Genomic DNA, 21,812 nt, shown 5'->3' on the forward strand with positions numbered 1-21,812 from the left:
ATAATAATAATAATAATAATAATGATAATAATAATAATAATAATAATAATAATACTGGGAAAAAATAATGAATTGAAAATTAATTTTCTATAACGTGGGTGGTTGATTAAATTAAATTGTATATATTTTAATACCCACAAAGAATTAAAAAACAAATAATGAGTAAATAACCACGTCATGGTGGAGTCGTCAGCGGTTGCCATGGCAGCGCAGACGTCAAAGCCCCTGCCGGGAAGCTTGGAAACCCCGGTGTGGCGTCGCCATGGATACTGGCGGGGGGGTGGCTTAGAGGAAGCGGAAGTGTCAGCGCAGGCGGAAGTGGTACTGCCCTGAATCCCCTGAGCAGTGAGAGGAGGACGGCTCGAGAAAGCCTCATCCGTCGCAGCAGAAAATCGACAACTCTCCTTGCTACCTGACAAACGTGAGTTGACCACGTTCTTTTTCGCCTCACGCCGCCGACAAGCTTCTCGCTCTACGGGGCTTAGGCGTGAGCCCGAGTGGTGGCCTCTAAACGCCTCCTCCTCGGCGGAAGGTGCCCATTGTGGTTTGGGGCTTTCTACGAGCATTTAGGCCGAGACCCGCTGGGGCCGCGTACGAAAAAACTACCCAGCAGCGCTCTGGCTCGACTTTACCCGAGTCCCGCGATCTATCAGGTCTTGTTGAGTCCGATGGGGAGATTTTCGCCCGACTGGGAAGTCGCCGATGATTCTGGCCGTTTTTTTTTTTTTTGACAGTTTAGCCGAGCTGGCTCGTCGTTGCCCGCGACGTTACGGCTTCGATTCATTTCGAGCATCTCCGGACTGCGCGCGTCTTAAAAACAACCGACAGGCTCTGTCTGGGCGGTGGAGGCCGTCCGATCACCCACCCGAGCGATCGATGCTCACGTAGCCCCGCTGCTCTGTCATGGCGTGGGCTAACACGCCCTCCTTTCCCGGGAGTTCCCCACGCCCCGCTCCCCTTCATTTCCTCCGCTATTTTACTCGCTGATTTCATTCGGCTCTATTGAAGCGCGTTTACGGTCAAATATGACGCATTTGGACACCCCCAGCGAGCGCGTGAGCGGCCGACGGTTTGGATTAAAAGTATCCGATTGGAGTGGCTTGGCGTCCGCCTAGCGTGCTAGGCTAGCGTCCATCTTAAAATTCCACAGGGGAGTGCGACGACGACGAGGCGGAGGAGGAGGGCGGAACTACTAGCAGGCCCCGCTAAGAAAGTCCCAGCCTGCGGTAACACTCGCCAGCCGCGACAATTTCACGGCCCTCAGGCGACGATTTTAAGCCTCTTTTGTGACAGCCGCGCCCGTAATGACGCTTCAAACGGGATCCCCGCCCTTCGCGTTGAAACTCGGAACGGTGCCCTTGCTCGATCGCTCGCGTGTTAGCGCGCTTGCTAATGCCGAGTGAGGGAAGGGTGGGAGGGGGTGTAATCGCGGCTTGGTCATTTTGAACGATGCGTCTATTTAAATCACCGGTGGTTTCTTTTAATCGGTGGAAAAACGATGTTTCTTGTCGGATCGTGACTAAAAGCGCTTTCAGGGATTGAATTTGTCGCCATATGATTCACACGATAACCTTCGTTGAAGGTACTGCACATGGGTGAAGGAAGATGCGTGGCCACACATAATGGATGGATAAATTACAGATGCATATCTTGATAGATAGACTACATATTATACCTTATTCATCCTGTGAGGTAAATTATCACAGCAGAAATATGCACGCAAATATTCTCGCATTAATTGTTAAAGTAATCGGGCTGCAACAACATACACGTTCAGTTACTGGTTAGGTCCATAATATGTAAAAAAAAAAAAAAAAAGTCCAAAATATATTTAATTGTTTTCCAAATTTACCGCAGATATCTCCAAGTGTCTCATTTTTATTTGACACAACTAGTCAGAAATAAGGCTGGATTTACTGTGAAGAGCCTGAGATTCCAACGATTTGGATCATTTTAACAAGGCATCAAAGCAATGATCCAAATAATTCTCGGCTATTTTAAGTCAATTTTTTTTTTTTTATTATTTATTGTCGAGTAATCGTTGCACCTTCAATTGCATGTCATTGCGTACTTTCGGCGTCGACTATTTGATATGTGAATCGGTCTGATTAGCTACTCGTGTTTAAAAAAAAAAAAAAAAACGTAATTTTATCAGCGGTTTGTCAATAAGACATATGCCGCATACTGTGAATTCACGATATGTGTTAAGCAATATGACACCAACGTTCTTTACTTGTACAAGTGTGCGATGCGAGTGAATTATTCTGCTGCATTAAGGGTGTGTCGAGTGCTGATTATATTCGAGTATTCTACTGAAAATTATATTACTAATTGCGCATTTGTACAAAATATACACTTCTCAATATACCAAGGAAAATAATTATTTCATTTAATACTGAAGGATATAGTGATTATTCCTTTTTTTTTTTTTCTCTTCGCTTGTTAAAGGATCAATAGGAACGGCAACTTTCTTAGGCACATGCCTATGAATCCCTGCATGTTGAATATTATATTCTTGAGCTCTATTCTCTTTGACAAGTACAAAACGACCTTGTAAATATCATGTGAAAGTCAAGCCTCTTGCATTTTCATTCTGCTGCATCCACACCTTTGCTGCCTTGCGCCTTTGCACACATCCATACAGTGACGAAGCATCTCCCTTATCTTGTCATCATATTTATTTTCTTATGTTATTTTCACAAGTCTTGGGATGCACTTTACTACTACTACTTTACTGGCATCTCAGGAATTGTACTCCCCCCACCCCCCCCCCCCATAAACTAATTGAGAAGCACAATTTGAAATTGAAATTAATTTTCAATTAATCTTTCAGCTCCAACTGGTGTCCTATCCTACATTTCTCAACAATGACAGCGTAATCAACTTTTTACTTTAATCATTATCTTTAACGCTTCATGATTTCAGGATGGCGTTATGTTGATGGCAACATTGTGTGATGTAAATTCGAAAGTGAGCTCAGTTGTTGGCGCCGTTTCAAGATCTAAATTTTTGTGGTCTTTTTTTTTTTTTTCCAGCGCTAATATTAACAGAATAATAGGAAGATGATTTAAAGTAATTGGAGCGAATTTGTTATTTCAAATTCTTTTACAAAACTTTAGCCCTTGGCTCTCAGCTTTCAAAAGTTTGGTGAGCCCTGATCTAAAGTTTGACATCTAAAAATGACTTCCAACCAACACGACCCACTTTTCATGATGTCAGCGCTTTTAGGCCAGAGGCGGTCCGAAATTAGGTGAAGGCAGCTGCCTGCAAATTTAATATGCTGGAAAAAACTCAGTTGTACAGAAAAGTCATGTCTGACGCGTTTGCATCATTGCAATTTGACCGGACGCTCCGTGACGGGTCGTTTGTGGCTTTTCCATGAACCTCTTAAGTAGCCGCTCGCGCATTTTCTCCGCAGCCACGAGATGGACAGGAACGACCTGGTGCAGAAAGCCAAGCTGGCCGAGCAGGCCGAGCGCTACGACGACATGGCGGCCGTCATGAAGCAAGTGACGGAGCAGAACAAGGACCTGACCAACGAGGAGCGCAACCTGCTGTCCGTGGCCTACAAGAACGTGGTACGACTCCCGTTGCGTTTGCGCCGGCTCACCTCGCTCTCGGCGCAGCGCACCCTTTGACTCTTGCGGCGGTCTGGTCTTCTCGCCGGCAGGTCGGAGCTCGCCGTTCGTCCTGGCGCGTCATCTCCAGCATTGAGCAGAAGACGGAGGGCAACGAGAAGAAGCAGCAGATGGCTCACGATTACCGCACCAAGATCGAGGTTGAGCTCCAAGAGATCTGCGACGACGTGTTGGTATGTCTCCTTATGGTCTAATATGAGACACCACTCAATTTTTATTTTTTTATTTATTAGAACCTAAAATGATATAAAAGGAGTGAAAACGAGCAGAGGAAAGTACAGATCATCTTATATTTCCATTTTTTTTTTCTTTTACTGGAAAATAATTACAATGGGCCACCGGATTAACTCATTTACTGCCATTGACGGCTAAGGACGTCCAGGATCGTTTTTTTAATTGGCTGATATTAGACCTTTTGAAGCAGGCAAAAATCTGCCAATTCTTCCCTCCCCTTTAAAAAAAATTTACAAGATAAAATAAATATAATAACATTCAAATGTGTTATGATATGTTAAACATGACAAACTTGTGCTGTTGCTGGTCAATAGACGTGTGTTTTGAAGTCTGGAGATGTACGCAATGTTATGCTCAATGTTTGGGATGGGAGTCTCAAACAAATTAGCGCATGTTGTGCTTTTTATAAATTTGAGCTGATCCTTGTTGAGGTTTACACGTAACGTAAAAAGGAAATGAATGTTTTTAACATACCGTTGTGTTGCTTGTCTCCATTCAGAATCTTCTGGACAGTTTCCTCATCAACAACGCAAAGCTGGCAGAGAGCAAAGTGTTCTACCTCAAAATGAAAGGAGACTACTACAGATACCTGTCGGAGGTGGCGTCCAACGAGAAGAAGAAGGGTGAGCTTTGTCGCCCTGGTGGTCGCAAGTTGGTGTCCTGTAGTAAGATGGCGGACATTTTTTTTGTATGGGGTGAGCGTCACGTGCACATCCGGTGCCATTCTCAACTTGTGAAAGTTTTAAAAATTTTATACAAGCTATGACCAGCAGACGGCAGCATTGGCTCTCTTTTGGATGGGGTTACCAATCAATAGTGCTTCCTGCAGTAAGATGGCGCCCTGTCACAGGACGGCGTCTTGTAGTATGATGGCGCCTCGTCATAAGATGTCTTTCCTGCAGTAAGATGGCCTCCCTCCGTGTGTCCTTTCCAAAGATACGGTGAGCAAGTCCCAGGAGGCGTACCAGCATGCGTTTGACATCAGTAAGACGGACATGCAGTCCACACATCCCATCCGACTCGGCCTGGCCCTCAACTTCTCCGTCTTCTTCTATGAGATCCTCAACTCACCAGACCAGGCCTGTTCTCTAGCCAAGCAGGTACTGACATCGAAACAGCAACCATGGCAGTGAGAAAACATTGCCGCCACCACACTCGGCCTCTGACTACTTTCTTCCCGGGCAGGCTTTCGATGATGCCATCGCCGAGCTCGACAGCTTGAACGAGGAATCGTACAAAGACAGCACGCTGATCATGCAGTTACTAAGGGACAACCTGACTGTGAGTCAACACTTTTTTTTTTTAAATGTTAAAAAAAAAAGTTAGGTTAACATTAAAAAGCAGAACAAGTACAAAAAAAATGTGGGGGTTCATAAAGAGTCCAATCTAATTTCATAATCCTGTAAAGTTAATTGGGATTGTGCCTATTCAAATGTCCGTGTGAGTTGGAATTTTTGCCAGGAAGTGACTGACGGGCAATTTCCTGTGTCCTCCACAGCTGTGGACATCAGAAAACCAGGGCGATGAGGTGGAGCCCGGCGAGGGCGAGAACTAGTACCACACACCCTGACACCCTCCAACCAACCCGACACCTTCGCCATCAAACCTCTGCTCTTCCCCCTCCTATTCCTGTCTTCATGCACACAAATGTTCATTCCTTCTTCTTCTTCTTCTGTCTAGGAAGCAGCAGCATGACCCCTCTCCTCCCCCCTTTGCCCCAGCTGAACCTGTCACTCCACAAGCCCCTTTAGAACCTCCTGGCCCATCCTGTCTTGCTAGTTTTTTTTTCTTTTAAATCTATCACCTTTTTTTCTCCCTCCTCCTAACTTCCTGTCGGCTTGTTAGTCCTGCCTACTGGCTGCTTTTATTCCACTTTAATCCAAACAAACAAGACAAAAAAGGTTATTAAACTGTGTGTTTATTTTCAACCACGCTCACGACTCCTTTCCTCGTCGTCCCACTCGCGCCCGTCATGGTCATGTTCACCTGTAGACTCTTAAGGGGGCGCCAGACACCAAGTGGGTAAAAAAAAAACAAAAAAAAACACACCGGCATCTGGATTGCCTTTGCACCACCTCAATTAAAAAAAAAGTTTCAGGAACTAAAAGTTAAAGCTAACCTGTGGGGTACAATGTTCAAACCCCAAAAGTTGAAAAAAAAATTATCAGACCCCAAAACTTAACTATTAAAAATACATGGTTAGCATGAGCCAGCCAACACAACCCACCTCTATTTACACACATTGAAAATTAAAAAAATCATCACATGCATAAGCTTTTTAATTCATCTTCAACACTTTTCAACTGTTCTTCTACTTCAAATCAAGAATTGACACGTTTGCTTGTATGATGGTTTTATTGCTTAACGTGTGCACGTGGTTGTGACCGTTTCAACTTTGCTTGAATAAAACCATGAATTAAGAAAAAAAAACCTGATGCCTCTCCACCCTGATGATTGTGGTGGTCCTGGATGATTTTGTCTTTCACCTTTTAATTGTTGACAACAAGAACACAAAATGTACAAGAACATTAAACGTCAAAGTTTTATCTGAAGTGTGAACTATTTTTTTTCCTTCCACATATCATGATCATGTCCAAAATGAAAAGGTTTGTTGTGAGTTGCAGGATGCGCCCTTCTCCCACATCACTTCTGTGAGCCAATCAAAAGGCTCCTCTTTAATTGGGCAAGAAAATGAGCACGTAACCGAGTGTGAATAAGCCATTAAAAAAAAAAAAGCATGGCTACATGAAAGGATACCTTGAGAGACTGATGAAAAGAACTTGATTTAAGAAATCAAAGAAAAGACAAGACGGCAGGCTGAAAGGAGACTAATGAACAAGCTCAAACAAGATGAGAAGTCATCACGTTATGGGAACTCACAAATAAAAGTCACCAACGAAGAGCTCAGATGACAATTTGAAAAAAAATGCCTCAATGGTGAGCTAAAGACACGATCAATGAAATCAGTCAAAATCTAAGAGCAAAGACGCCACAGAATGAAAGTAGGAGCAATGGAAATCCAAGTCATGATAGAAGAGCTCCGAAATCAGACACAGTTAAGATGGGTCTTTGACGTTTACAGCCGTCAATGGTAGTGAATGAGTTAGACATGACCAAAAGCCGACACACCATGCGATAAAGACTAAAAGAAGACTTAACGTCAAAGTCACGCTGACAGTAGAGAAGCCACGAAGAGATCAAGGAAAACCAGATGGTTACCACATCAAAGACCCCATGATGATGTTTTCAGGCACTTAGGTCAAAAGATGGGCGGGGCCGGAAATGACATTGATGGCCTGACTGCGCTGATTTTTTTTTTTTTTTTGGGGGGGGGGGGGGGGGGGGCTGACTCCGCCCACTTTTGCCTTCCGCTGTGTTCCTGAACAAATAAGCGTCCGAGTCACTTCTTCCTGGTCTTGCCCTTCTTCTTCTTCTCCTGTGGAGGTTGTTGCTGCTGCTGCTGCTGCTGCTGCTGCTGCTGCTGCTGCACTTCCTGCAGCAGCTTGACGGCAGCTGTGTTGTTTGGCTCAACCTCCAGGAGCTTGTTCAGGTCTCGGAGGCAACTTTTCACATCCTGAAGGAGAAAACAAAAAACAATGAAAACTGCTAAGTTAGCTTAGCAAGTGGTTAGCTAAAAAGATAAGTAGGTCTGTTCCATGGCAACCAGACAAGTTGGTTTATATCTAGGAATCCAAGTACAAGGGCGCAACCAATCTGAATTTTTTTTAGACTGTTCCAGATAGCTGGGAGAAAAAAGTACAACATATTAATTTTGAAAAAACAAATGAAATAACCTTAACGCCAGCAAGGATGTATGAATTATAGGCAGAACATTAGATTGTTTTGTGAGACTTTGTTCGCAACGGGAGAGTATTGAAGCACAAAAACATTACGATACAATTTTATTTTCATCGCGCATTTCACAAGAGGCAGACAGTCACCTTGAGCTCCTTGTACGCTTGTGCCCGTCGGTAGAGTGCCTTAACATTGGCGGCATCGATGGCGAGTGCTGCGCCGCAGTCACGGACCGCATCGTGGTAGCGTTTCATCGCCAGGTAGCACAGTGCCCTGAGCAGACGTACACAAGTTAGCATTGAAGCTATGCCAAGGCGGCCATCTTGTTGACGTACCGGTTAGTGAATGTGGCAGCCTCTTTGGCGTGGTGGTGGATGCTTTGCGTATACTTTTCGGCAGCTTGGGCGTGCGCCCCTTTCTTGACGAGTGCATTTCCTTCCTCCTTAAGCAACTTGGCTCGCTGGACATCCTCCTCTGCGAGTAGATTGTGGTTCTGTGCGACACCGTTGTGTTGTAGCGGCGCGGGAGGGTGCCCTTGGCTGAGCTTCTCTCGAACTGCCAGGGGCACGACTGGGATGGTAGGGAGCTTCTCTCGCCACAACGGACCGTCGACCTCGGTCAACGCTTTTGTCATCCTACAACGGAAAGGTAAGTTCAGAAATAGGTTAGTGAGGTAGTTTAGGAAAGTAGGTCAGTGAATTGTAAAAAATAAATTCAAACATTTATCAACCAAATTACAAAAATGCTCTTACATTTATGATTGCAACTCTAGGAAAAGAATGTCCATTTTTGTCTTTGTCGATGAATATCATAAAAGAGATTTTGGGGCTCACTTGAAATTTAGTTTTCATTATTGATGTATGTTCATACAGAAAAATAAAGGTCAAAAAGTTGTAGTTTGTTACGCAATTCTTACCAACTTTTTTTTTTCTCACTTTACAAATACCCCATATATGTTTTAAAAAACTAACACTAAAATTAACAACATTAAAAAAATTAAGTGAATTAAAAAATAAAATCTAAAAATAAAATCTTAAGTATAATGACAAATTCAAAACTCACCCCTTATATAGTTAACCCATCCTTCTAAAATGTTTGTAATCGCCTATAAATGCAACAAGCCAAGATGTACACAATTTTGAACCCATGTTACATTTATGACTAGAGCCATTATTAAAAAAAAAAAAAACCGTGACATGCGTCTCAACCATAGTATCAGCGAGTGTCTGCCTCTTAGTTAGTATGTACATGTTAAGTATGTAGCGTGTACCTGTTTGCACCATCGTGCGCGGCCACTATATGTGCGTCCAGCTGCAGTGCGGTCTTGTAGTCCACGTAGGCCTGGCGGTAACGCTCCTGAGCCTCTGAGGCAGCAGCCCGGCGCAGCAAAGATTTCACATTGAACGGTACCAATTCGAGAGAACTGGCAGGAGATAGGAGCGAGCTTTTGTCATCTCACACGTCCAAGGACTCACTTGGTACAATCCTTATAGGTGAGTGAGAAACTGGGGGGGGGGGGGGGGTTAACTCGGAAGGTAGCTAGCCAGTTAAGTAGGCAGGTTGGTTGCTAGCTAGGTTGGTACGTACGTAGGGTCCAACTTCAGGGAATTAAGTGAAGTGGATCAGCTGGAAAGGGGGTGCTTGTCATTTGACATGAAGAGACGCAAGGACACAATTGATGTATGACCTCGTTAAATTCTACCAATGGCAAACAAGCTTGCTTGACCAAATAATTCACACCCGTTAAACTTTTAATTTAAGTTATGCCGTTTGGACACGTCACAATTGATAGTTTGTCTCGCACGAGCAGTCGCCTTGAGCTCAGCACACGGCCGCATGACCACTGTCGATGATCAGCAGTCTTACGCTGCGCTGGGCTTGAGAATAATCCTTAGAAATGTTCTAGCTGCTCGTGGAACTAATGTATGAGAACACCGAAATTTCCAGCTGGATCAGATGACGTCCCGGTACACGGCAAAAGTAGGCCGCATTCCTGCAGGTTGATGATGAGTTTTTGAGACCTCAAAAGCACTTCTCTGTTGGATAAGTTATCATTCAGTGCTTAGCACAGAACTTCAGCTACACATAATAGCAGCAAAAAAAAAGTTTTAAAAAATTACTAAAATTTTAAAAATCTGTCAGGAAGACATTGCAAACACGTCTGGCACTCAACGTCCTATTACCAAACTACTTGGTGCATAGATGGAGAACAAAAAAGGTGCTTGTGTAATTTTAGTGGTAACGTTTGAAGTCAATTTAACACTAACAAATTATTTTGAGAAAATAATTTGGGGTGTATTCATGGTTTAAACTATTAATTAAACCTTTATCACAAAAGCTATTGTTTTTAAGGAACCTCAATTATATGCGGACATTTGCTAATCATGGCCTGACATGGTCCCGATTCTCAGCCAGTAGTGAGAGCAGACTGTAATAAACTTACATGTTACAGTCCTTGAAGCATTCGGCACAGTTTCCTTCCTTGAGGTAGCTGGCGGCCCGGTTGGAGTGCAATACACTCAAATCCTCCACATTCTTTGGATCTGCAGGCACAAACATGAGCACACATCGGGACGCAAAGGCTATCTAGATACGTGTGTATTTTAAAACAGAGCAAAAATAAACCAATATTGCATGGAAAGAAAGTTGAAAGTGTTACAGGTAGTGTGAAAGAGGTGAAAATACCTTCCATAAAGCACTTGGAAGTGTTTTCATTAAATGTGTTACTTTAGTTGATTAGTCGTGGTGAAAATATATTTACATTTTACGTATTGGCAGTAGATTTGAAAGCAGACTTACTGGACTTGTGCAGCTCGCCGATGGCCAGGCTGTAGATTCGGGTGGCCTCTCCGTACTGGCCCGCCTTGAAGCACTCGTTGCCGGTTTGCTTGAGCTCAGCCCACGGCTTCGCTTTCGTTTTCGGAGTCATTCTGGCGTTCCTGTTTTTGGGGAAGTTGAAACTCAGAAAACATGGCAACTGGCTTCTCCGGGACATTTTTTACAACATAAGCCTCAAATCACCTTATCAACGCGGAACATTGTCGAATGTTGATATTGCCGCCCAAAGTCTATTAATTCGGTTACGATTTAAAGAAAAGAGACCGACTAGTCCCTGGAACGTGACAATTAGCTAACTCGTTATTTCTGAGAACAAAAATTGGTGGGAGAGGACAAAAAAAATCGACCTTTTATTACAAAGGCTACATCCACTTTATAATCATGAAAATACGACTAAAACAAGACGACATTTGACTTATAGTTTAGTCGTCATGTCATGCTAGCCAAAACCGGCGTTTTCTTACCGAAGCTAAGGTAACAACGTCATGTAAATGGGAGCTAGAAGCTAAGCTAATCGGCACATATGCGGATGCTGAACTGCTGCTAAATTGTAAGCTACGGCTAACGGCAACGCCGGCCGGCGTGTAGGGGATGTTTGTGAGGGGGGGCTGGTATCGCTTACCCGCTTTCGGACGCTAAGTGGCAGATTCGGTGGCAAAAAGCTGGCGGGCGGCGTGTAAACGTTTGAAAATGTCCTTAAAACGCCGACGTAAGGGGCACAGTCATTCCTCCAGTGGTCTGTTTTTCCTCTTCTCCCTTTTGGTTGTTAGCGTGTTCTCGTGGTAGAGCTGGAACTACCTGGCCTGCTAGTGCTAAATGCGGTGCAGGGGAGTGGGGGGCGTCGTGTCGGGAACTTTCCGGCCGGCTGTGCTCACTTGTCAGCGGTAAGAAAGACGACTGTAGTGACTGGGAAGGCTGATGGACGCTGCGTTCAAGTTCACTGGGAAATCTGACTGCTCCACGCCACCACGTTCAGCGCTCGAGGAGACAAATTAAGAAAATAAATTTTTTTTTTTCGTTTTAATTTTAATAATTGTATATGTTACGGCTGTACTGCCTCCACAACCAAGAACATATTTGGTTATGTTACAGCGCAACATGAATTAAAAAATGCATTTGGGTGGCTTGGCAGATGAAATGCTGCATTAACACATGATAATGTAATGGGCATGTTTCAAACTCTGGTCCTCGAGGGCCACTATTCCTCGTGTTTTAGATGGTTCCCTCCTCCAACACACCTTATTCAAATGATCAGGATTGTTATCATGCTCCTGCAGAACTTGCTGACGACCTGATCATTTCAATCAGGGATGTTGGAGGAGGGAAACATCAAAAACATGCAGGATGGTGGCTCGTCGAGGACTGGAGTTTGTTACCTCTGATGAAATCTTTGTGGGTTAACAGTATATCTTCTGAAAAGGGTCTGGCATTTTTTTTAATCGAACACCAGACAAGCAGGAATGGAGAATTGCCAAAGATGGCACGGGATTTATGGAAGGAAAAGAAGATCGAGTCTACTTGGCTGAGAGATTGTAAAATCTTCATAAAAGACAAGAATGGAGCTGTTCAACTGGTAAAGGAAAAGAAGGACATATCAAAATATTAGAAGTGCGGTCATATAAGGAACACTGGAAATATTAATCAACATGATTCAAATGCAATTCTTTTTAAAACCTTTTTTAATATGAACTGCATGACCTTGGAAGATGAACAGTGTCATTATGGGTACTTTGTACTACATTTGTGAAATATCTGTAAGGCGAAACGTACACGATGCATTTAGGTCCCAAACAATTATGATCGTGTTAAATATTTTTGTTGCCCAATTTGCTCAACAATCCCATTAGATCTTTGTCAAAATTTAAATCAAGACTAGGAAAATATAAAATAAAAATTGAAATTGTTACTGACAGTTTTAAAACCGAATATTTTCACACATGTTGTAATCCAAACTCAAACTTTTATAACAGAATATCAATGTATAGCCATTACTTCCGCGATGAATTTTTTTAACTCGGAATTTTGACTCCAAAATGGACGTTATATAATTGATTTTGTGTACATGCTAACTCACAAATATTTTTGACTTTCATACAAGTGAAAAACACCCCCAAAAAAAACAATACAAGTAAGCCACTCAATAGTGGGAAGTTAAATTTGACTCTTTTTTCTTTTTAGCGTGCTCATATTGTACCATGCAACCATACCCTTTCTGATGTCGCAGTAAGTTCCATTCCATGTTTTATACTGCTACCCACACCACATGTTTTGTGTATAAGGCACATATGGCCGACAAACAGCACCGGACCAAAAGCAGGAAATGATCTGCTCGTTTGCGCTTGAAAATTAAACAACACATAAAAGCACCGTGTTACATAAAATTAAGCACCCATTGGTATATCGTTAAAAAAATGCATGAGCAGATTTCATTTAAAATTAAAGAAGGTGATTCACGGTCTGACATTGACTGTACAGCTGCCCTTGAAATCTTTAAAAACGGTCGCGTGGATGTCGGCCACCAGTGTCCTCATACCCGTCCTGTACGGGAGAAACTCAAACCGGACTCGGATGCGGTTGTTGGGAAGCAAGTTGACAAGTCTGAGGAGAAATAAAGAACAAGAAAACAGTTCAGTTCTTATGATCGCGTTACCGATAAAATTCGGTGTTGACTGGTAAAACTGGGATCACGGGCTGCATTTTTTTAACGTTCTAAGGTGCATGAGAGGTTGAAAGGACTGCTTCAAATAAAAATGGCCGCCTCCCTATTCAATTTCCAACATAGGTCTTCGAGACTTTTCGTGCATTCTGTTATATGTCGACCCAGTTTTGTGTCCATCGGAAAAACGTGTCAGGGGCGGATTTGATTTCAATTTCAGGCTCAGATCTTTGATATGAACCCTGTGGCCTTGGCAGAGGTCTTGCTCGAAGGAGTTTGTTACCCGTATTTCAATTCCTGCCGCAGGAGTCCACTTCCCGACAGGGTCAATGTCAACCCTGTCAGGGTCTCCTGCAGGGGGTTCATGAAGATCACCTCTCCGGTAGTCCACTGGTACTGCCGGACAAAACCAGAAACCTGCCACACACGCAAATCAAGATATGGGAAAAATGTTTGATACCGACAACTTGGATAATTCTTAACACTTTTTTAAAGTATTGTAACATGCGTCGACTTGACACAGACTGAGTGACATCGCAACTAGTCGCCTGTGAGTTTTATTTTCTTCAAAGAAAAAAAAAAAAAGTGTGTTAGAAGAGTAAAAAAGTTGTAAATAGTGAGTATTTTTTTTTCAAATCCTAAATGTTACAAGACAAAAAAACATTGTTGTCCAGGAAAAAAATGAATGATTGCAAGTATAAAGTGATTTTTTTCCTAAAAGTGTTGAGGAAAAAGCTTTTTTTTTTTTTAAAACCTAGCATTTTATGTCTCGTCCTTTTGTTTTTATTTTCATCATATTATAAAAATAGCATTGTTTCCAAGAAAAACATTGTTACTATAGTTGTTAATTTCTAGAACCAAGTTGTATTTTTGAAGAAAAAAACTCAAAGGAAAAAAAAGTCATAATATTACAAGAACCGAGTTGTATTTTTCTTTAAAGTAAAAAAAACAAAACAAATAAAGTCACAATATTATGGGACTAAAGCTGTATTCCTCCCTCCTTTCACTGAATGTTAGAAGATTATAATCATATACTTTTTACAAAAAAAATGTTAATATTAGCAAAGTAAAGTTATATATTTGTCAAAGGGGGTGAAACAAAATCAGTTTTTAATAAACAAAATTCAGCACATTAGTAGAATGCATTTTTTTATATTTTACCATAACGCAACTTTTTCTTTTCTTGTGATTACAGCCACCCTCCCCACCCCCAAAAAAAATCCCAAAAGTACTGAAATTATTTATTTATTATTTGGCTGCCAGGATGGCCGAGTGGTCTAAGGCGCCGCGTTCAGGACCCAGTCTCCCCAGGAGGCCTGGGTTGGAATCTCGAATTTCCCCATTGTGGGACTAATAAAGGGCAAATTATTATTATTTATTTAATTATTTATTCATGTTCATTTTCTGTGTGGCCCTAAACAATCTTATATCATTGTCCACCGTAATGCTTTTGAGCGATCCGGAATAAGGATGGCGGGACAAAGTCACAGAAAGGAGCAACGCATGCCGACTTAATGGAATGGTTGAAATGTGTTCTATTGGATGTCAAACAAAAGAGTGAGAAGAACTTACAGTGACGGTGACGGCGGGGTCACTCAGTATCACGTCGTCCTCCGCCAGGTACTTTTTGTCGGGATGCCGCTTGTCCGCCACCACGGCCGACACCTTCAAGCTGTCGGCGTACAGCATGTGCTTGTAGTACGAACGCACGGGGATCACGATGGGCAGCGACAGCTCTACAATATTTTCCCCAAAAAACAGGTTTGAAATACTCTCATCAAGACGTTTAATTTGAAGTATGGCTTGATGTGCTTTGTCTCAATTATATTTCTAAGTTTGATTTTTAATTATTGTATTTTAATATTTTTTTATTATTTTCTCAAATGTGCGCCACCAAAATTATTTACACAATTTGTCTCAGAACTTTTAAGTCATATTTACAAAAAAGTGACAGCGCTGAAAATCCCACGCGAAGACCTTTAATTTAAAATATGATTCCATGTGGTTTGCTAGAAAAAAAAAAAATGGGTGTGTGTTTTTAAGTGATTGACCTCGGGAAGGGTGCAGCGTCTCCTCCTTGACTTCGGACTGGATGTTGGCGACAAAGGTGCCGTTGTAGTGCATCCCGTCCACCGTGATGTGGATTTTGAGCTGCCTTTCCACTCTGCTCTCGCTGCTCAGCACCAGCCTCAACCGCACATCCTTGCCGTACTGCGGGACCGCCACCTGCCACCCAAAAAAAAAAAAAGGAAAAAAAAGTAGTCCAGGTAAGTCCAGTAGTTCAGGTAACTAAGCGATGGCTGATTTCTTTATCACCTGCCACTTTTTCTACCCTAAATGGATATCACAGGATTAAAAATACTCGCACAGGCTATAAAACAAATTGCAGGTCTGGAAATCCCACTTAAAAAAAAACCTTGTAGGGATATAAACACGAGGACAGAGACAGTCACAACTCCTTGCTGGTGTCTGTGTCATTGACAAGTAACTCAATGAAAGTAAACGTCAGGAAGCCGAACCTCAACAAAGCGTATGGTGAGTTGTGGCGGTGGGCGTGGGGGGGCTGGCGGCGTGGGGGGTTGCGGAGTGCCAGTGTCGGGCCGCACGCCTGCAGAATCATCGTCGTTGCTCTCTTTGTCGTCGCTGATGGCGTACTTGAACACAGCGCGCTCCTCTTTTGAGCCTGAAACATGCCGGCAGATCTGTGGGTCAAGTGTGTGTGTGTGTGTGTGTGTGTCCATCTGTGAGGCGATAATGTGATCATCGTGAGTGTGTGTGTGTGAAATGTGTGTGTGTTTTTGCAGTGCAAGTGCATTGTGAGTGTGTTTGATGTTTAAGAGGGTGTGTGTGTGTGTTGGAGTGTATGTGCTTGTGATACGTGTGTGCATGTGCAGGACACTCACCCTCCTTGTGCTTGTAGGAGCCGGTGACGTCCACGCGCTTGTCGTAGCCAATCGCCTTAGTGGAGATTTTTTTACCAACTCGCTTGGTGTCCGAGTTCATCTTCACAAGGGTGCCATCGGCTTTCACCTGAACCGGCGCCCACCCACATACACACACACACGCGCACACACACAAGCATAGACAAATACACGAGTGCATCATGACTTTGAAATTTCAACTCAATTGTCGACTCGCGCTCACCTCCCAGTCAACGCAGTTGGCGTTGACCTCAGCAAAGACAAAGGGGACGTCGTACGGGAGCTCGGTCTCGCCGTTGAAGATGGCCACCAGAGAGGCGGGGCCACACTGGTACAAGCCTGAGCCAGGGAAAGCCAGTCAACAAGTCGAAACGTCGTCATGTCAACAAGTCAATAAGACACCAGGAAGAAAAAGCGTAACAGAACCTACTGTATGATTACAAAAGTACTGGGACGGCGTCAAGGAACTTCAGCCCACTTGACAAATTATAATTAGTAACTAACGACCAATCTAGCACATATACAAATGGGCTACAATTTGCTGCTTCTGCAACTTTCTGGAATGATCTGCCTTGGCTGAGGTCCGCACTGCACCGAGTGTCACTTGAGCCATGGCTATGATAGAGAAGCATGTCCCAATACTTTTGTCCATCTTGTGCTCTTGGCGACATAGACTGAGGTTGACATTGAAGATGGCATGGAGGAGAATACTGAGGCCTAACCGTCACTGGGCTCCTGCGGTGTGGCGTCCAAAATCTGCCAGCCGTCATATTTGCTGTTGGCCTTCAGGTCAGGACGCTTCATCCATGACTCAACCCACACGTGATAGTTCCTGTCGGGAAAAACACACTTTTAGGACACACACACACACACACACACACACACACACACACACACACAGCCACAAAAAAAAAAGTTCATTCAACAACCCACATAAACATAGCACACATGCACAGAACAATTTATTTATTTATTTTTTTCGTTTTGTTTTTAAGTGTAATTAGTTTTAATTGGTTTTCTGCACTGGTTTATTAGTTTTGTTTTTTTTTAATGCTTCATTTCAGGTTTTTTTTTGTCTATTATTTGTGTTGTATGCACGATTAAAATAAATAAATAAATAAAACGGCGTGCTAAGTATCGATTAATGAAAATTCAACAATTAGATTATTTTTAAATCAACCATCCGCAAATCAAATACAGGTAGTTTAGAACAATCCACAGACTTTGAAGTGCAATAATTGCCGTGCATAATTAACAACTTAAAACTCAGATGGTCTCGGATAATGTTTTTACTACAGTTAGTTACTTTATGTGAACTAAAATAACCTGAGAACACTCGCACACAACACACCACACACAAAAACAACACACACACCGACACTGACCAGATACTGTCCAAGGTCTCTTTATGCTCCGCCCCTTCGTCGGCATGGTAGACGTCGATGGTGAGGTTGCCGTCCGTGTCGTGGGCCGACATGAAGTTGGTGATCACGCGGGTGGGAATCCCCAGCAGACGCATGACTGAAGGCAAACGTAAACGGCCTCGAAATTCATCAAAACTCAACACGTTTAGCTCCCGGCCCGAGCACACAGTCGAAAGGGAGGTTCGAAGGTCTGCTCCGTTGATGTTACCTGAACACATAACGCCGGCAAAAACCCAACACTGGCCGTACTTGACCGTCTGGAAGTTGTTGTTCTTCCACATGGAGAGGATGTCATGGCTACCGCTCCAGTGCGAAGGCGACAAGCCACCCTCGAAGGAATCCGACCAGTTGCCCATCACGACACCCCGATCGTCCGGGCTGTTGATCTACCGACGCAAGCGTGGCGCAATAACACATCCGGTGGTTCTTTAGCGGCCCTAATCCGGCTGTCGATACCCGTCCCGGACCTACCATGGCGCTGACCACGCGGCCCACGTAGGCCGGGTCGTTGCGGGAGGCCAGATCTCTGCCAGGGTCTTTTTTGTAGTTCAGATTCTTATCGAGGACATTGAGGCAAATATCTACCATGTCGTCTTCAAACTGCACAGGAAGGAAACAAGAGACAAGAAGGTTTGAATGAGATTCATGTACATTTTTTTTTTTTTTTGATGCACTTACACTTGTGGTTACAGAGCTAATTTCAGTCGACAGCAGGTGGCAAAAAAAAACAGCAATTATATATATATACATATATATAATATTCTGTTTTGTCAGAGAAAAAATGCAAAATTAGCAAAGTATCCCGAGCAGTACGTGTGTGTGTTTGACATACATGTCCAAAATCCCAGTTGAGAGGAGATATGTAATCTGAACTTCCTCTGAAGATGACTCCATGTTCATTCAGCACATATTCACGTCTCTCCTGCTCATCTGGCATGAACACAGAGTCTCCTGCACAGACAATTAAAAAAACAAAAGAAACAAACAAAAAAAAAAAGACAGTTGTGTCAGGTGCGTCTGCGACGTTCCTTCCGGTTGAACAGAGTTAACAAATCTGGCGATTTGCTGTCAAGTTATTATTTCGTAAACAAAAAAAAAAAAGCCTTTTTAATTGTAGTTATTGCGTTGGTTTTCATGAACAATTATAACCTTACTGAACACAAGAAATTCCCCCCAAAAATGTTTGAACTCTTAGCTAGCGAGAGTGTCCGCTGAGCGTACCGGAGAACCAAGGATTGAAGAGCAGCATGAAGGTGGTGACCGTCTTGTCCTCTCCCCAAAGGTTGGCCTTCAAAGTGTACCTGCCGACGGGGGCGTCGGCGGGGGGCGTGATCAGCACCGGCAGACTGTTGGTCGTCCAGCCGGTGTCCAGCCTGGCCGTCCACGCGGCTTTGGCTGAAGCCCCGCGAGCCATCACGTCCGGGAGGCCGAAGCGACAAAAGGTGCCGCCCTCCTCAGAAGCATGACTTCCTGTTGGATTGATTGACATTTTGGTGAATATTCACTTAGCGTCCTTTACATCTTTTTTTTTTTGTGAAATAATGAAGATGATCAGAAAGAATTTGGCATCTCGCGATCATATGGCGAGCAGGCGCTTACCCCCGGTGGAGACGCTGAGGACGAAGGAATCGACGCCCTGCTTGAAAGGCTTAGCCAAGGTGAAGGTGACCTTAAAGGCTTGTCCCCTGCGGACAATTAGTTGATCTTCGGGAAGCTCGCCAGTGTGATGCTCGCCGTTATTGAGCTTGGCGTGCACATCCACGTCCTTGAACACTGACACACACGACCACAACATCAAGAAACTTTTGTTCCTGCAACTTTGGATGGAAACATTTTTCCAGAGAGTTGAAACCTAAATTCGACTCAGGTTTTTTTTTTTTTTTTTTTTTAAATTAGCAGGGAGAATGTGCCTTTCCCTTTTTTAGGTTATTTACCAGACCAGACACATTTCGGTGGCAGTCTTTTGCCAGAACACTGCCACCCAACCTGAAAAAAACCTGTCTGAGTTAAAAGAACCAACGAGTTGAATTATAAATAAGAGTGAATGAACCGAATGAACTTTAGTCAATTATAATTAGACTGTGATGCCTTGAGATACAAGTCCTCTCAAAAACTTTTTTTTTTTGCCAATGTGTGTTGTAATATGCAAAACTGGAAAATTATAGTTATTGTATATTATTATTATTGTATTTTCTTTTAATGATTAGAGATTTTTAAAATTAATCAGCCGATTAATCAGTTATCTGAGTTTTATTCTGTCAAATGTCTGATTCACCCTAAAAAAATAAAAATAAATCTATATCAGGCCCTATACACAAACACACATGCGCTATGAAGGTTCGTCCTGCCCACTCTTGCGAGAATTAAATGAAGCTGATGATGGCTCTGGGAAATATAAATCTCACCATCATGGAGTGAAGTTCATCAAGTTTCATTTCAGGAGGCCAACTCATTGAAGCGTCGCTGCTGCGGTCGACAGCCAAATAGCAATGGGAACGAATGCAAGATGACAAAACAAGCATCGGCATGTCTGAGTTGCCAAAAGTCACATTAAGTGAGATTTGGATTTATGCTCCTTTATGGGTTTTTACACTACAGACTCACTTGTATCGCGTTTTCCCATTTTATTAGTAAATGCCACAAGATAGTAGCCAAGCCCAACTTTTGTTAGAAGGAAACTCTTCCACATTGCAGATGCCACACGATTGTGCCAAATCACCAGTTTTGTCTGGTAGAAGCTCTTCAACTCACTTTGATATAGTTCCTTAGTACCAGGAGGCCACAAGATCCTAATTTCAAAAATCGATCCTTGGCAACGGTGACAAAACACTTCTTTTGTCCAAAGGAAGCTCCTCAACTCATTTCAACAGTTTTTTTGAGAGCAGCGCACCAGAAGGTGGCGCTGGAGAACTGCTTTTCATTGCATATTGAAATATAATCAGCGAGTGTGCGCGCGTGCGTGTGTTTCCAACCGGTAATCAGAAAGAGTCATATCGCCTTTGGGTAAATTCCACCTCCTCATTGAGATAAAATGAAAAAAAAAAATAGCGTGGCCCAGATCTTGCCATTAATTAAATCTCAAATAGTTTGGATTTGATGGTGGCCAAAAAAAAAAAAAAAAAAGAAAAAGTTAGCAAATGACCCAAGGAGGTAAACGTTGTCGGTGGGTCTTTCATTGTCGAATGTGCAGGTTATATAAAGACTAATGTACCAAAAAAATTTCGAATTAAGACCACAAAAAAGTCCTCCAAAGTTGCAGTTTAAAATAAGTGTACTTTAAAGTCCATAAAGTGAATATGATAAAAAAAATACTGTGATTCCCATCAGATTTACATATTAAAACGTGAGTCCCATAAATCCCACAAATATAATGCAATTAAAATATGATGACCATAAAACACCCGAAAGTTAATCAGACTTGAATTAGACACTTGCCATCGTCAGCTTGTGCCACAACAGTGCAGTTTGTCAAATATGACAAAATAACTGCAGGTGCTTCCAATTAGTGACCATTTTTTTTTTTAATTATTTTTTATTATTATTTTTGACAGAGAAATTATTTTGTGGTATTTAAATGAGTTGGATTATTTTTGACTCACCCAAATTGTTGTCTGGCAAGCTCATTTTTGCACGCCGTCGTGGGCTCTCCGCAGCGCTCGGGTGCCGGACTATGTGGTGAGAGCTGGAAAAACCTGCAAAGCGCAATAAGCCTGGCCGCCTCTTATCATATCCCGGGAGCCAGTCAGTCAGGTTTTAAACACAATCTGCTGCTCCACATGACCTAAGATCACACCCCATGGGTTTCTAACAAGCCATGTCACCATTATGTTTTATGACTTCGCATTATAATGCAGATCAAAATACATTTCTGCCAGTTGTAAAGGGCGACGACACTTCACACACACACACGCACACACATTTGGTCAAAATCTGACCTTGTGGGGTACACTCATTCAACGGTGCGTTTTCTTCAACAGACTTTGACGCCCACACACAATGAGCGAAAGGTCAAATTCTCTGCAATTTAGCATCTTGCATTTGACCAGTATACCGATCGGCACATGCTTCAAATTTGGTGGAGTTTGTCTTAAAAGGACTGCTGACGATGTCCAAAATGATCCTAAAGTGTCGGCTTCAAACCAACTAGACTGACCTTGTGTGGCTTTTTGACAGGATCTCTGGAAAATGGGCAAGATAACCTAAAATGTTGGCTTCAGATGTCTTTTGATTTTTTTTGTGGGTCCACTCAGGGTAGACACGAACACCAAATTTCATGTAGCTGAATCAAATTGGCTCCATGGGCTGA

The 21,812-nt window shown here is 42.9% G+C and overlaps 3 protein-coding genes across 3 annotated transcripts; 1 reads left to right on the forward strand and 2 right to left on the reverse strand.

Moving 5' to 3' along the window:
• The first annotated feature begins 252 nt into the window (after window positions 1-252).
• LOC148327014 (14-3-3 protein beta/alpha-1-like) lies at window positions 253-6,424 on the forward strand. The gene is made up of 7 exons (XM_088307995.1): window positions 253-421; window positions 3,419-3,578; window positions 3,671-3,811; window positions 4,372-4,495; window positions 4,809-4,972; window positions 5,058-5,153; window positions 5,371-6,424. The coding sequence occupies exons 2-7, from the start codon at window positions 3,426-3,428 to the stop codon at window positions 5,425-5,427; spliced, it is 735 nt and encodes a 244-aa protein (XP_088164121.1). The 5' UTR covers window positions 253-421; window positions 3,419-3,425; the 3' UTR covers window positions 5,428-6,424.
• tomm34 (translocase of outer mitochondrial membrane 34) lies at window positions 5,672-11,459 on the reverse strand. Its single transcript, XM_088307994.1, has 7 exons — window positions 11,128-11,459; window positions 10,467-10,606; window positions 10,111-10,210; window positions 8,938-9,090; window positions 8,003-8,302; window positions 7,814-7,940; window positions 5,672-7,446 (listed from the first exon to the last, which is right to left on the reverse strand). The coding sequence occupies exons 2-7, from the start codon at window positions 10,594-10,596 to the stop codon at window positions 7,273-7,275; spliced, it is 984 nt and encodes a 327-aa protein (XP_088164120.1). The 5' UTR covers window positions 10,597-10,606; window positions 11,128-11,459; the 3' UTR covers window positions 5,672-7,272.
• Window positions 11,460-12,166: 707 nt separating this feature from the next.
• On the reverse strand, window positions 12,167-21,264 carry tgm8 (transglutaminase 8). The gene is made up of 15 exons (XM_088310025.1): window positions 21,106-21,264; window positions 19,106-19,279; window positions 18,728-18,976; window positions 18,339-18,457; window positions 17,978-18,106; window positions 17,715-17,892; window positions 17,468-17,603; window positions 16,805-16,914; window positions 16,306-16,421; window positions 16,065-16,191; window positions 15,681-15,844; window positions 15,213-15,387; window positions 14,734-14,897; window positions 13,445-13,578; window positions 12,167-13,103 (listed from the first exon to the last, which is right to left on the reverse strand). The coding sequence occupies exons 1-15, from the start codon at window positions 21,128-21,130 to the stop codon at window positions 12,956-12,958; spliced, it is 2,148 nt and encodes a 715-aa protein (XP_088166151.1). The 5' UTR covers window positions 21,131-21,264; the 3' UTR covers window positions 12,167-12,955.
• Window positions 21,265-21,812: the final 548 nt, after the last annotated feature.

This window comes from Idiotropiscis lumnitzeri, chromosome 11 (assembly GCF_059441095.1).
Source record: "Idiotropiscis lumnitzeri isolate Australia: NSW breed Sydney's pygmy pipehorse chromosome 11, RoL_Ilum_1.0, whole genome shotgun sequence".
Classification (NCBI taxonomy): Eukaryota; Metazoa; Chordata; class Actinopteri; order Syngnathiformes; family Syngnathidae; genus Idiotropiscis; species Idiotropiscis lumnitzeri.